Source organism: Anolis sagrei, chromosome X (genome assembly GCF_037176765.1).
Source record: "Anolis sagrei isolate rAnoSag1 chromosome X, rAnoSag1.mat, whole genome shotgun sequence".
Classification (NCBI taxonomy): domain Eukaryota; kingdom Metazoa; phylum Chordata; class Lepidosauria; order Squamata; family Dactyloidae; genus Anolis; species Anolis sagrei.
The window spans coordinates 110,314,374-110,330,356 of NC_090034.1; the positions used below are offsets into that span (position 1 = coordinate 110,314,374).

The 15,983-nt window shown below is 45.4% G+C and overlaps 1 protein-coding gene across 1 annotated transcript in view; it reads right to left on the bottom strand.

The window, feature by feature from the left end:
- Positions 1-2,617: 2,617 nt before the first annotated feature.
- Positions 2,618-15,983, bottom strand: part of LOC132765050 (carcinoembryonic antigen-related cell adhesion molecule 5-like) — an 87,631-nt gene continuing 74,265 nt past the window's right edge. The window contains exons 11-14 of the mRNA XM_067461199.1: positions 15,702-15,834; positions 13,591-13,643; positions 7,382-7,413; positions 2,618-5,103 (exon numbers count right to left, since the gene is read on the bottom strand). Coding sequence (XP_067317300.1) covers positions 4,981-5,103; positions 7,382-7,413; positions 13,591-13,643; positions 15,702-15,834 — 341 coding nt within the window. The 3' untranslated portion in view covers positions 2,618-4,980. The remainder of the gene's footprint in view (positions 5,104-7,381; positions 7,414-13,590; positions 13,644-15,701; positions 15,835-15,983) is intronic.

Sequence of the window (15,983 nt, forward strand, 5' to 3'; positions counted from 1 at the left end):
ACCTCAGCAAGCGAGAGTCCAAAAGTGGCAGCTCAATCCCAGCACCTCAACCAATGGCTGATACCAGATGAGAGACTCCCCCCTGGGCACACAGAAGAAGACGGGGCGACTTGGAAGGCGCTGAACAGACTGCGCTCGGGCACCACGAGATGCAGAGCCAACCTCAAGAAATGGGGCCACGAAGTGGAGTCCACGGCATGCGAGTGCGGAGAAGAGCCAACCACTGACCACCTGCTGCAATGCAACCTGAGCCCTGCCACATGATGCACAAGGGAGAACCATATCACAGCCACACCAGAGGCACTCCAAGGGGCCAGGTACTGGTCAAAGGACATCTAATCCACTACCAGACTCCCAAGTTTTGTATTTGTCTGTTTGTTTGTTTTGTTCTGTTAGAAATGCAATATAATGGACTGGTTGTTCTGACACGACAAATAAACTCTATGAGACATTGAAAGGTATACACATCAAAATTTGTAGACTCCGGTTCTTTTTGAATTGAATGGCCCATTGGCGCTGTCCACACAACTTCTGCTCCATTAATAGGAGTACCATCAGTCAAGAGAGTGATGTGGCTCTCTAGCCATTCATCCATGTGTCTAGGTTCGACTGAATGGCCTTTGGGTGCCCCTTCCAACTGTAGGATTCTATCTATCAATCTATTGATCTATCTAGGTTGGACTGGATAGCCTTTGGGTTCCCCTTTCAAATCTGCCTATCTATCTTTAGGGGTTGGACTAGATGGCTTTTGGGTCCCCTTCCAACTGTAGGAATCTATCTATCTATCTATCTATCTATCTATCTATCTATCTATCTATCTATCTGTCTGTCTGTCTGTCTATCTGTCTGTCTATCTGTCTGTCTGTCTGTCTGTCTGTCTGTCTGTCTTACCTATGTATCTATCTTACCTATGTATCTATCCACCCATCTATTGGTGTTGTACTGGATGGCCTTTGGGTGCCCCTTCCAACTGTAAGACTCTATCTATCAATTTATCGATCTACCTAGGTTGGACTGGATGGCCTTTGGGTTCCCCTTCCAAATCTGGAACTATTGTCTATTTATCTTTAGGGGTGTAACTGTATAGCCTTTGGGTGCCCCTTTCAACTGTAGGATTCTACCTGCCTACCTTGGTTGGACTGGATGGCCTTTGGGGTCTCTTCTAACTGTAGGAGTCTATCTATTTACTTATCAGGGTTGGACTAGACGGCCTTTGGGTGGCCTTCCCAATTCTATCTATCTGTCTGTCTGTCTATCTATCTATCTATCTATCTATCTATCCATCCACTACCCACCCATCCGGGTTGGACTAGATGGCCTTCGGCTGCCCTTCCCAATTGTAGGATTCTATCTATCTATCTATCTATCTATCTATCTATCTATCTATCTATCCATCCACTACCCACCCATCCGGGTTGGACTAGATGGCCTTCGGCTGCCCTTCCCAATTGTAGGATTCTATCTATCTATCTATCTATCCATCCACCACCCACCCACCCATCCATCTGGATTGGACTGGATGGCCTTTGGGTGCCCCTTTCAACTGTAGGACTCTGTCTGTCTATCTGTCCGCCTATCTATCTATCTATCTATCTATCTATCTATCTATCTATCTATCCAATCGCATTTATGGAGAGGAGAGGCCAAACTGCTCAAGCCTAAGGCAGAAATGGCAGGTGCCTCCTAGCAAACCCCAAATCTCCTTTGAGGGATATGCCTTCTTCCATCACCCACCCACCCATCTGTATTGGACTGTATGACCTTTGGGTGCCCCTTCCAACCATAGGATTCTTTGAAATTTCACCCATAATGGAAGACCATCTTACTCGTCCAACGAGGGATCGCCTAAGTAAGTAAGTGAAACTTCACCAAAGTCTTCTTCCTGCTCCTCTCCTTCGGCCCCACCCCACAATAACGTACAGACATATCCTTTTTTTCCATACTTAATTTATTCAAATTTTTAATTAAAAACAAAAAAGATTTCACATTAATATATATATTATATATATTTATAAACACCAAAAAGGACCCGTTCTTCTTCCCTGTCCCGCCCTCCCACAATCATCACCGCACCCCATCCTTGGCTCCGTCCCTCGCAAACCATCCCAAAGGGGCCTTTGGGGCACATTGGGGAGAAAGAGGAAAAGAGGGAGATGCTGCCAAGCCAAATGGGTCAATTTCAGGATGCCCCGGCCATGACTTCACGCTTGTTGTGAACACTGAGCCAATGTCTTCCCTTCCAGAAATGCTCGGCATGACGTGCATGGCGCAACCAATGGTTTGGAGCGTGCCAAATGCCATTGCGATTGGACAGGGGATGACTCTGGATCATAAGAGGGAAGAAGGCGACCCCGAAGGGACCCCTGAGCTCTGGACCATAAAAGTGAAGGCGACCCCGAAGGGACCCCTGAAACCTCTCCATTCGCTTTGGTGTTTCTGTGCAAACTCGGCTGCGTTCTGGTTTCTCAAAGCAAAACAAGCCAATCCCCCAACAATGCCTCCCTTCCTTCCTTCCTGCGCTCCCTTCGCCACACTTGGCTGCATTTTGCAAAACAAAGCCCCAAAAAGGACATTCCTTGCAACGAAGGAGGGAGTCCACCCATGTTCTTGCACTCCCCTGAAATGCAATGAAGGAAGAAGGATCCCTCCCTGCCCAAAAGGCTCAAAGTGAGAGATATGTTTATCTCTTGCCTGGCACAACAACCCTGCGGAGGAGGAAAGGGGATGGGCCCAGCGTGCTTTGCGAGCATCACAGCTCAAGATGGCACGGCTCTCCATTCCAGGAATGAGTGCGAACTGCACACACCGCATCCTCATTCTCTTCCTTTGGGCTTGAGAGAAGTCTTGGACTTTAGCTCCCAGAATCCCCAATATGGGGGATGATGGGATTTGGAGTCCAAAACATCCCAGATAGGAAAAAGCTGACGATCACTAGGAAAAGCTTGCAAAAACAAATCCTAGGGAATGCATATTAATATGTCATCCCATTCTTTTCTGTTTGGACGGCACTTTGGGTCTTGATTGACATCTTGGACTTCAGCTCCCAGAATCCCTGACATGGAGGGATTATGGGAGTTGGAGTCCAAAACATCCCAGATACGAAAAAGCTGACGATCACTAGGAAAAGCTTGCAAAAACAAATCCTAGGGAGTGCATATTGATATAATGTCATCCCATTCTTTTCTGTTTGGACGGCACTTTTGGTCTTGATTGACGTCTTGGACCTCAGCTCCCAGAATCCCCGACATGGGGGATTATGGGAGTTGGAGTCCAAAACATCCCAGACAGGAAAAAGCTGAGGATCACCAGGAAAAGTTTGGAAAAAGGTGTGCATATTTATCTATCATCCCAGCGTTTTCAAAAGGGGAAACAGATCCACTTAGATCTGCTTTGCAGTGTCAGCAGGTTGCTTTTGTTCCCTGATTTCGAACTGGATTTTCTATGAGACAAAGATGGGATTTCTAGCAGTATTGGGAAGCTGGGAATTCTGCCCTGGTTTTGCAAAGTTGGGGGAAAAGGCACTGAATTTCGCCATTGCGATGCAAGCATTTCAATGCATCTCAATCCGAGTTCCCTTGATAAGGATACTGCCTAACGTGGATCTGTTTTGCAATGCAGCCGCTTGCTTTGGTTTCCCCGATTTGGAACCGGATTTGAGTTAATCTAAAAGGATCACTGGGAAAAGCTTGGAAAAACAAACCCTAAGGGGTGTATATTGATAGAAAATCATCCCAATGTTTCCAAAAAGGGGAGCAGATCCACTTGGATCCACTTTGCAGTGCAGCAGGTTGCTTATGTTCCCTGATTTCGAACTGGATTTCCTATGAGTTCATGGAGAAGTAGCTGGGAATTCTGCCCTGGTTTTGCAAAGAAAAGGCACTGAATTTCGCCATTGCAAAGCAAGGACCTTGAGCGATTCAAGCATTTCATGGAAAGGACGTTGGGAATTCTGCCCTGGTTTTGCAAAGTTGGGGAGAAAGGCACTGAACCTTGGGTTTGCAACGTTGGGGGGAGGCACTGAATTTCATCATTGCAAAGCAAGAACCTTGAGCGATTGGAGCATTTCAATGCATCGCCATCTCAAATAAGGATGCTGCAAATCGTGGCTCTGTTTTGCAATGCAGCCGCTTGCTTTGGTTTCCCCGATTTGGAATTTGGATTGGAGTTCATCTAGAGAGACAAAGATGGGATTTGCTGTGAGTCAACCGAGAGGGAAAACGGGGAGATTCTAGCCCGGTTTAGCAAAGGGAGCAAAACAAAAAGGAAGCATTTCAATGTTACCGTTGCGTACAAAGAACCCTGAGCAATCCAAGCATACATGGAAAGGTTTCGAATGCTTGTGCGTGCGTGTGTGTGTGTGCAAAGGAACACAAAGGGAGGCGAGCAAAGCAGAACAAGGTGCAGGTGATTGAAATGTGCAGGAACTCAATGCAGAAGCCGTTGTGGGAGGCCAACCCAGCCTGGCGACGGAGACCAATTTGCCGGAGCAAACAGAGCCACTCCGGCGCCTGCAATTCCCTTCCTTCCGTGGCATTAAACGCGGCTCCTTGGCAACCCCAAATCCCAAGAGACAAGTCGACGAGAGGAGAAGTTTGGCACAGCCAGGCCTTGCAAGAAAGGAGAGTATCTCCCCATTGTTGCAGAAAGGCGGAACGCAGAGGAGTTTCCCGGTTCCGGGATGCCGTGGTTGCGGAAAGATTAGCGGGAACCCGAGTCCATGGCCTGCCTTCTCCTTGCTTGTGCCCTGAGCGTGAAATGCTCTCTTGTTTTGCTGCAAAACCACTAACCGTTGCACGAGAGATGGGACCTTCAAAGGGTGGCATCGAAGGCTCCCTCTCCGCTTTGGAAAGAGACATAACGGCGGCACAACGGCGCCTTTGGTTGGAGGCCGATCTTTGCAGAGAGGCACGGAAAAGACTCCAGAGAAGGAGAACAACAACAATAGCAATAATAAAAGCACAAAAAGACAGAGATCCCTGATCATTTCTTCCTGATTTCTGAGTAGATTGTCACGCCGTCCGAAGCTTGTCCGGCTGCCGGGGCCGGCTGCGGAGGATGGCTCGCTTTGAAGGCTAGCGTTGAATATTGTATATCCTCGTCACCCTAAAAAGAAACAGGGGAAAGGGGAAAGGGGGGTTGGGAGGACAAGGAGGTCAAAGGCAGGAGGCGTGCGGGGTGCCAACGCCCCCCAAATTCCCACTTTGCATAAAGATTCCTTCCCCGTTGCATCCTGCAAAGAAGGGCGCAAAACAACATCCTCCACCCCTGTGCTGATTGATGCACCCTAACTCAGTATCTCTACTCTATTGATGCACCTTAACGCAATATCTCTACTCTATTGATGCACCCTAACTCAGTATCTCTACTCTATTGATGCACCTTAACGCAATATCTCTACTCTATTGATGCACCCTAACTCAGTATCTCTACTCTATTGATGCACCCTAACTCAGTATCTCTACTCTATTGATGCACCTTAACGCAATATCTCTACTCTATTGATGCACCCTAACTCAGTATCTCTACTCTATTGATGCACCCTAACTCAGTATCTCTACTCTATTGATGCACATTAACGCAATATCTCTACTCTATTGATGCACCCTAACTCAGTATCTCTACTCTATTGATGCACCCTAACTCAGTATCTCTACTCTATTGATGCACCCTAACTCAGTATCTCTACTCTATTGATGCACCCTAACTCAGTATCTCTACTCTATTGATGCACCCTAACTCAGTATCTCTACTCTAGCCTTCCCAATCCAGGATTAGAAATGAGGAGACTGCAAAAGTCAATAGTTAAATCTGCAGAACTCAAGTCTGGTTTGCAATCAAGCCACAGGGAAAGTGGGGGGTGGGTGGGTTGGGAGGACAAGGAGGTCGAAGGCAGGAGGCATGCGGGGTGCCAACGCCCCCCAAATTCCCACTTTGCATAAAGATTCCTTCCCCGTTGCATCCTGCAAAGAAGGGCGCAAAACAACATCCTCCACCCCTATGTTGATGGATGCATCCTGTGCCCCAATATCTCTACTCTAGCCTTCCCAACCCAGGACTAGAAATGAGGAGATTGCAAAAGTCAATAGTTAAATCTGCAGAACTCAAGTCTGGTTTGCAATCAAGCCACAGGGAAAGTGCCAACGCCCCCCAAATTCCCACTTTGCATAAAGATTATTTATTTATTTATTTACTTGATTTATATACCGCTTTTCTCAGCCCTCAGGCGACTCAAAGCGGTGAACAACATCGATACAAAACGTCACGAGACAAGTATAAAGATTCCTTTCCCATTGCATCCTGCAAAGAAGGGTGCAAAACAACATCCTCCATCCCCATGCTCCAATATCTCTAGTGTGGTCTTCCCAACCCAGGACTAGAAACAAGGAGAATGCAAAAGACAATAGTTAAATCTGCAGAACTAAAGAGTGGTTTGCAATCAAGCCAAGTGGTGAATGTCGACCCAAGATTTGGAGTAATTATCAACCTCTAGATTGCCGATTTATACATTTGAGGGGATACTTTAGGAGTAGAGCAAGGCTGGCTGCAATAATACCAGCAGTTCTGCTTTGGGGGAATCTCCTCTTCACCCTTGCTCAGTCCCTGGTCCTAAAATCCACAAAAACTCCCATGTTCTTCCATATTGATAAAGAGACCAATTGGGACATATTGTCTCCCCATTGAATGCTGCCTCCCTCTCACTTTGTTCTCACACTTCTTTGGGAGCAAAAATTATTTTTCCAACTCCTAAATGGATTGCATTTTGGAAGAAGTCCTGCTGATCATTACATCTGGAAGCATTTGCCCCTTGCCCTCATTTTTTATTGTCCCAGATCCTGGTTTTCCAGGTGTTTTGGACTCCAAGTCCCATCATCTCTGATCACTGGCCAAAGCAACTGAGGCTTCTGCTTATGTTCCCTGATTTCGAACTGGATTTTCTATGAGTTTATGGAGAAGGAGCTGGGAATTCTGCCCTGGTTTTGCAAAGAAAAGGCACTGAATTTCGCCATTGCAAAGCAAGGACCTTGAGCGATTCAAGCATTTCATGGAAAGGACGTTGGGAATTCTGCCCTGGTTTTGCAAAGTTGGGGAGAAAAGGCACTGAACCTTGGTTTTGCAACGTTGGGGGGAGGCACTGAATTTCGCCAAGAACCTTGAACGATTTGAGCATTTCAAGGCTCTGGGAGTTGAAGTCCAAAACACCTGGAAGAGGAGAGTTTGGGGATGACTGGTCTTTTCCTGTTTGGGGACCAAGAAGTCCTCAACGGACCCCAAAGAAGAGCGTCAAACGCAACCCCGATGCCCTTGCAATGCTGAACGCAAACCCATTTCCACTTTTGCAAAGTGCAAAACACAAAAGGTTCATAAAAGTGTGCGTCCTTACCGTTCTGGGCTTGGAGTCAGTGGCGCCCTGGTCTGCAAAGGAAGAGTCAGGACAGAGAGAATCAGGGCACCGGGTGGTGAACAGCCGGCACGGGCACCCGCACGGCCCCAACCGCCCGCAAAGCGTGAACCACGGAGGGAGGGAGGGAGGGAGGGAGGCCGAAGGACGCTTGCTTCCCTTCCGCCGTGGGGTTAGCAGAAGCAAGGCACCGTGTGCGGCGCAAGCGGGGTGAGGAAGCCAGTGGTGCAGGGCAAAGGGAATGGGGTGGGGGCCTCCCTTCTGCCAGGGTGGCATTGAGAGGAGGAGGACAGCTCTGTGCCAGCTGGGTCCAGGCAGGCACCTGACCCAAGCCATCTTGCTGTATGCAACTCTTGACATGAGTTCCACAACACCATTAAGGGTTGCATAGAGAAGACCATGCTGCAATGGAGAAATGCACAAGGCCTTGGGTTGTGGAGACACCTTGCTCGATGCAACTCTTAAAGACCCCCTTGAAACACCTTTAAGAGTTGCATAGAGAAAAAAGAACTTAAATGGAGAAATGGACCAAGTCTTGGATTGCAGAGCCACCTTGCTTGATGCAACTCTTAAAAGACTCCTTGATGTTGGGCCCATAGCCCACTTAAGGGTTGCATTGAGAAGAGAGCATGCACAAGGACTTGGGTTGTAGAGACACCTTGCTTGATGCAACTCTTAAAAGACATCTTGATGTTGGGCCCATAACCCCTTTAAGGGTTGCATTGAGAAGAGAGCATTGCAATGGAGAAATGGGCAAAGACTTGGGTTGTGGAGACACCTTGCTTGATGCAACTCTTAAAGGCCCCCTTGACACACCTTTAAGTGTTGCATAGAGAAAAAAGGACTTCAATGGAGAAATGGACCAAGTCTTGGATTGCAGAGCCACCTTGTTTGATGCAACTCTTAAAATACTTCTTGTTGCTGGGCCCATAACCCCTTTAAGGGTTGCATTGAGAAGAGAGCACTGCAATGGAGAAATGAGCAAAAACTTGGGTTGTGGAGACACCTTGCTTGATGCAACTCTTAAAGACCCCCTTGACATAATGGTCCCAGAACACCTTTAATCGTTGCATAGAGAAAAAAGAACTTAAATGGAGAAATGGACCAAGTCTTGGATTGAAGAGGCACCTTGCTTGATGCAACTCTTAAAGGACTTCTTGATGTTGGGCCCATAACCCATTTAAGGGTTGCATAGAGAAGAGAGCATTGCAATGGAGAAATACACAAGGACTTGGGTTGTAGAGACACCTTGCTTGATGCAAATCTTAAAGGACTTCTTGACATAATGGTCCCATAATGCATTTAAGCGTTGCATTGAGAGGAAGGCTTTGTGCTGGATGGCTCAACCCAAGCATTGTGGCTGAGAAAACCACAAAGACCTGGAACGTAATGCCACCTTGCTTGATGCAACTCTTAAAGACCCCCTTGACATAATGGTCCCAGAACACCTTTAAGCATTGCACAGAGAGGAAAGTTTGGTGCCAGGTGAGTCAATGGAGAAAACTATGACCAAGCCACCTTGCTTGATGCAACTCTTAAAAGACTTCTTGATGTTGGTCCCAGAACATCTTTAAGGGTTGCATGGAGAAGAGAGCATTGCAATGGAGAAATGGGCAAAGACTTGGGTTGTGGAGACACCTTGCTTGATGCAACTCTTAAAGGTCCCTTGACATAATGGATCCAGAACACCTGGAAGCATTGCATAGGTGCAAAGTTCAATGTCAGGTGGGTCAATGGAGAAAACTATGACCAAGCCACCTTGCTTGATGCAACTCTTAAAAGACTTCTTGATGTTGGTCCCAGAACATCTTTAAGGGTTGCATGGAGAGGACAGCACCCCAAATGGAGAAAACTATGACAATAAAGACCTGGATGGTAGAGTCCCCTTGCTTGATGCAACTCTTAAAGACACCTTGACATAATGGTCCCAGGACATCTTTAAACACTGCATAGAGGGGAAAGTTGGGTGCCAGGTGGGTCAAGCAGAACCACCACGTAGAAGGCAACAAAGACTTGCTTTGTGCAGCTCTTAAAAGAGTCCTTGACTTTGGTCCCATAACACCTTTAAGAAAACACTGGAATGGAGAAATGGAGAAAGATCTGGATTGCAGAGTCACCTTGCTTGATGCAACTCTTAAAGGCCCCTTGACATAATGTATCCAGAACGCCTGGAAGCGTTGTATGGAGAGGAAGGCTTTGATCCAGATGGGTCAACTCAAGCACAAAGACTGAGAAAACCACAAAGTCATCTTGCTCTATGCAACTCTTGACATTGGCCCCATAACACTTTCCAAGCATTGCATGGAGAGGAGAAAGCTCCACAATGGGCACTTCGACTTCAGCAAAGACCTGGAACATGAAGCCATCTTGCTTGATGCAACTCTTGAAGACCTCTTGACTTGGGTGACATCTTTAAGAGTTGCATGGAGAAGAAAGCACCGCGATGGAGAAAGCAACAATGACAAAGACTTGGAAGGTAGATGATCTTGCTCAATGCCAAGATGGTCTACCTTCCAAGTCTTTGTCATTGTTGCTTTCTCCTTCATGGTGGAGACCCAGGAAGGAACTTCTTAGGAGCCTGGAATCCAACACAATGCAGTTTCCACCAGTTTGGAAACCAGGCTGGAAATCCTTTTCCTTGTCATTCCAGGTTCTCCACGTCACCACATTTCTGCAATACCTCGGAAGTGTTGCATAGAGAGTTGCATGGAGAAAACGACAACTGCAAACACTTGGTGTTAGAGCCACCTTGCTTATATGCAACTCTTCAAGACCCAGGAACTCTTTTAGAGCCTGGAATCCAAAATCTATAGATCTAAGGGAATGCAAGGATGGTGCACCAACTTGGAAACTGGGTGGGAGCCCACTTCCTGCCCATTTCCCCATTTTGTCGCAGTCCCACTGCAGTCCTCTTCCCTTTGCGTCCTACCTGTCATGGGTCCAGTGTTAACATCCAAGGCTGGCAACTGTTTTCCACCCTCCATTTTTCCACCTTTGCGAGATGGAAGAAGCAAGCGCAGAAACGGCATAGAGGGTGGAAAACAGGAATGTGCCGAAGAAGGATCTCTCCAAATGCAATCCCGTTTGTGCGGGTTCCGGATCTCCATTTTCTCCACCACCAGGTTGTTCTAGAGCTGCTGCAGCAGAAACCCCCAAAGCTGCCCCAAAATGCAAAAGGGGGAGAACGACAGCGGAAGGAGCCAGGGACAGTTGCCGCCTTCCCAATTGCAACCGGTGGATCCCCAAAAGCGGTGGGATCCTAAGCCTTGGAACTGGAAATGCCCTTTGCTTTTCCATAGGGCTTTGTGCATTCGACTGGGGACACAACTAGCCGGGATCCTATGTTAGTCTTGGCAAGAGGGAATGCAAATGACTCGATGGAAAGGATGGAGACCTGGACTGCCCATGCAACAAGGAAAACAACCAGAGTGCATCTACACTATCGAATTAAGCCAGTTTAACCCCACTTCTGAAACTCAACGGCATGGAATTGTGGGAGCTGTCGTATTACAGCATCTTTTGCCTCCTCTGCCAAAGAGCACTTCGGCAAATAAATAATAATAATAGGGTTGTTGTAGTTTTTTTCGTGCTATATGGCCATGGTCTAGAGGCATTCTCTCCTGACGTTTCGCCTGCATCTATGGCAACCATCCTCAGAGGTAGTGAGGTCTGTTGGAACTAGGAAAAAAGGTTTATATATCTGTGGAAAGACCCGGGTGGGACAAAGGACTCTTGTCTGCTGGAGCTAGGTGGGAATGTTTCAGCTGACCACCTTGATTAGCATTTAATGGCCTGACAGTGCCTAGAGCAAACTTTTGTTGAGAGGTGATTAGATGTCCTTGTTTGTTTCCTCTCTGTTGTTGTGCTGTTGTAATTTTAGAGTTTTTTAATACTGGTAGCCAGATCTTGTTCATTTTCATGGTTTCCTCCTTTCTGTTGAAATTGTCCACGTGCTTGTGTATTTCAATGGCTTCTCTGTGTCGCCTGACATGGTGGTTGTGAGAGTGGGTCAGCTCTAGGCACTGTCAGGCCATTATATGCTAATCAAGGTGTTCAGTTGAAACATTCCCACCTAGCTCCAGCAGACAAGAGTCCTTTGTCCCACACGGATATTTCCACAGATATATAAACCCTTTTTCCTAGTTCCAACAGACCTCACTACCTCTGAGGATGTTTGCCATAGATGCAGGCGAAATGTCAGGAGAGAATGCTTCTAGACCATGGCCATATAGCCTGAAAAAACCTACAACAACCCAGTGATTCCGGCCATGAAAGTCTTCGACAATAATAGTAATACTAATACTAATACTACTACTACTAATAATAATAATAAGAGGATGATAATGATGAAGAAGCACTGGAAAACTGTTGTTTGTTGGAAATTAAAAATACAGACTTGTCAACATCTGAAGGGGAATTTTCCAGGGAGACGCATTGTCCCCACTGCTTTTCATCATTGCCAGGATCCCTCTGTCAACAATCTTACAAAAAACAAACCTCGGCTATCAAACGTCTCAGAGATCTCTCAAAATTTCACATTTTCTGTACATGGACGACCTGAAGCTGTGTGGGAAAACCGAAACCGAAATCCAGTCTCTGACTAACATTGTCCGAATCTCTAATAATGGTAATAATAACAACGATACTGGTCTTTATAATAATAATCGGTCACGAAAGCCTTCGACAACACAAATAAAATAATAATCTATATAATAATAATCTATATAATAATAATAATAATCTATATAATAATACTGGTGTTTAATAATAATAATAATTTATATAATAATAATAATACTGATGTATACAATAATGATAATAATAACAATGATACTGGTCTTTATAATAATAATAATCGGTCATGAAAGCCTTCGACAACACAAATATAATAATAATAAAAACAATCTATATAATAATAATAATAATCTATATAATAATAATAATAATACTGATGTATGTTATAATGATAATAACAACAATGATACTGGTCTTTATAATAATAATAATCGGTCATGAAAGACTTCGACAACACAAATATAATAATAATAATCTATATAATAATAATATTGGTGTATATAATAATGATAACAATAACACCGATACTGGTCTTTATAATAATAATAATAATCGGTTCTGAAAGCCTTCGACAACACAAATATAATAATAATAGTAATAATAATAATCTATATAATAATAATAATAATCTATCTATATAATAATAATACTGGTGTATATAATAATGATTTTAATAACGATACTGGTCTTTATAATAATAATTGGTCACGAAAGCCTTTGACAACACAAATATAATAATAATAATAATAATAATAATCTATATAATAATAATAATAATCTATATAATAATAATACTGGTGTATATAATAATGATTTTAATAACGATACTGGTCTTTATAATAATAATTGGTCATGAAAGCTTTCGACAACACAAATATAATAATAATAATAATCTATATAATAATAATAATAATCTATATAATAATAATACTGGTGTATATAATAATGATAATAATAACAATGATACTGGTCTTTATAATAATAATAATCGGTCATGAAAGCCTTCGACAACACAAATAAAATAATAATCTATATAATAATAATCTATATAATAATAATAATAATCTATATAATAATAATACTGGTGTATATAATAATGATAATAATAACAATGATACTGGTCTTTATAATAATAATAATCGGTCATGAAAGCCTTCAACAACACAAATATAATAATAATAATAATAATAATGTAATAACTCCCACAATTCCATCACATTGACACTTAAAAGTGGTGCCAAACTGCATTAATTCTGCATTGTAGACGCATCTATGGTTGGCTCATGTTCGGACAACCCAAAGTTTGGACGAGTTGAAGGAACCAACTTCATTTGGTACAAAAGTACAAAAGGAGAACTCGCTTTCCCGCAGTTAGAGCAGAGCTTGGAAAAGTTACTTTTGCTGGGCAGAACGATGTGTGCCGCAGCTTCCAGCACAACGGACACTAGAGCCTGGATAAGTGACCTTTCTTGGGAGTTGTTGCCCAACGAAAAGTAACTTTCCCAAGCTCTGAAGGAGTCGAGGGGCAGCTCGGTGTTGTGGGCGGGGGCGGTGTTAGTACCCGGAGAGCAGCGCAGAGCAGGCCCCGGCCGGCCCTTCTTTGGGCAGATACTTACTGTGGCCGGGCGCCGAGGGGACGTTCCCATTGGACGCGTGCCGCTCCGTTCTCCTAGGTAAACAGCAGACACTGGGTGATCCCACACACAAGCACAGGGCTCTCCCCCCCAAATCGGAATCCCTATCTATCTATCTTTCTGGGCAACCAAAGAACCCTAACACCCCCCGTCCTTACTTTTGAGTGTGTGATGCAGCAGCACAAACGGCCAATACGATTCTGCTGCATCGATAGGAGTCTAGCGGGGTTGGGCCGGATGGCCTTTGGGGTTCCCTTCCCACTCTAGGATTCTAGGAGTCCATTATCTCTCTCAACATACCTGTCTGGAGGTGGGATGGCCATCTGTTTGGAAGGATCGGATGCTGTCTTCCTGCCTGGCAGAATGAAGCTAGACTGGATGGCCTTTGGGGTTCCCTTCCAACTATAACGAAGTAGGAGGCTTCTCCTTGCTTGTGCTCATTCAGCAGAGGCTAGGTGGCCATCTGTCCAGAGAGCTTGGATGATGTCTTTGTTGGTAGAAGGGGGTTGGACAGGATGGCTTTTGGGCATCCTTCCAATTGTAGGGGTCTCTGTCTATCTATTTATCTATCTATCTGGGTTGGATTGGATTATCTTTGGGATCTCTTCCAACTCTAGGATTCTCTCTGTCCGTCCATCCTATCTATCTATCTATCTATCTATCTATCATCTATCTATCTATCTATCTATCTATCTGTGTTGGACTAGATGGCATTTGGGTGCCCCTTCAAACTAGGATTCTATCTATCTGTCTGCCTGCCTGCCTGCCTGCCTGCCTGCCTGCCTGCCTGCCTATCTATCTATCTATCTATCTATCTATCTATCTATCTAGGACTTGACTGGATGACCTTTGGGTGCTCCTTGGGTGCCCTTTCCAACTGTAGGACTATCTGTCCACTATCTATCTATCTGTCTGTCTGTCTGTCTGTCTGTCTGTCTTGGACTTGACTGGATGACCTTTGGGTGCCCCTTCCAACTGTAGGACTCTATCTGTCTAATATCTATCTATCCATGTATCTATCCATGTAGCTATCCATGTATCTATCCATGTATCTATCTACCTACCTACCCATCTATGTTGGACTGGATGGCCTTTGGGTGCCCCTTCCAACAGTAAGGTTCTACCTATCCATGGTGGATTGGATAGTCTTACAGTTGGTGCCCCTTCCAACTGTAGGGTTATCTGTCTAGCATCTATCTATCTATCTATCTATCTATCTTGGACTTGACTGGATGGCCTTTGGGTGCCCCTTCCAACTGTAGGACTCTATCTGTCTAGTATCTATCTATCTATCTTTCTATCTATCTATCTGGGTTGGACTGGGTGGCCTTTGGGTGTCCCTTCCAACTGTAGGACTCTATCTGTCTAGTATCTATCTATCTATCTATCTATCTATCTATCTATCTATCTGTCCATGTATCAATCTATGTATCTATCTATCTATCTATCTATCTATCTATCTATCTGACTATCTACGTACCTACCCACCTACCTACCTACTTACCTACCTACCTACCCATCTATGTTGGACTGGATGGCCTTTGGGTGCCCCTTCCAACTGTAGAATTCTCTATCTATCTATCTATCTATCTATCTATCCATCTATGTTGGACTGGATGGCCTTTGGGTGCCCCTTCCAACTGTAGAATTCTCTATCTATCTATCTACCCATCTATGTTGGACTGGATGGCCTTTGGGTGTCCCTTCCAACTGTACAATTCTCTATCTATCTATCTATCTATCTATCCATCCATCTATGTTGGACTGGATGGCCTTTGGGTGCCCCTTCCAAAGAAGCCTGGTCCTTTCTAGTGCGGAGAGCGGACTGTCCAAGCGGCTTGGTCTTGCCCCTGAGCCTGGCTGGTGCCTGCCTCCTGCAGGTCTCCCCGATCCCCACGGCTTGTGGGGCAGAGCCCTTTGGCAAAGGAGGGAGGAGAGAGGCAGGCGAGGAGCCCCCCACCAGTGAGGCAGCACCAGACCCCCAGAGCCAGCCCCAAGCCCCGGCCCAGGAGCCACAGAGCAGAGGAGAAGAGAGAGAGAGAGAGAGAGAGATGGGGCAGGAAGGAGTGAAGGAAGGGGTCTGGCTGGCTTACCCCACAGAGGTCCTGGTGCAGATGTAATAGAGGAGCCCCGCAATGAGGATGACCGCGGCCAGGCAGCCAATCACGATCCCGGCAATGGCGCCCCCAGAGAGGCCGGTGTCGCCCCCAGTGTCATCTGGTTTTTCTGGAAGGGACGGAGGGAGAGAGAGAAGGAAAGGGTGAGTTTGTAGACATATCTCACACACACATACACACACACACACAAGAAAGAACTGGAATGTGTTCTACCTGCACCTCCAGAGAGCAGGGTTCAAATCCCTGCTCGGACACAGA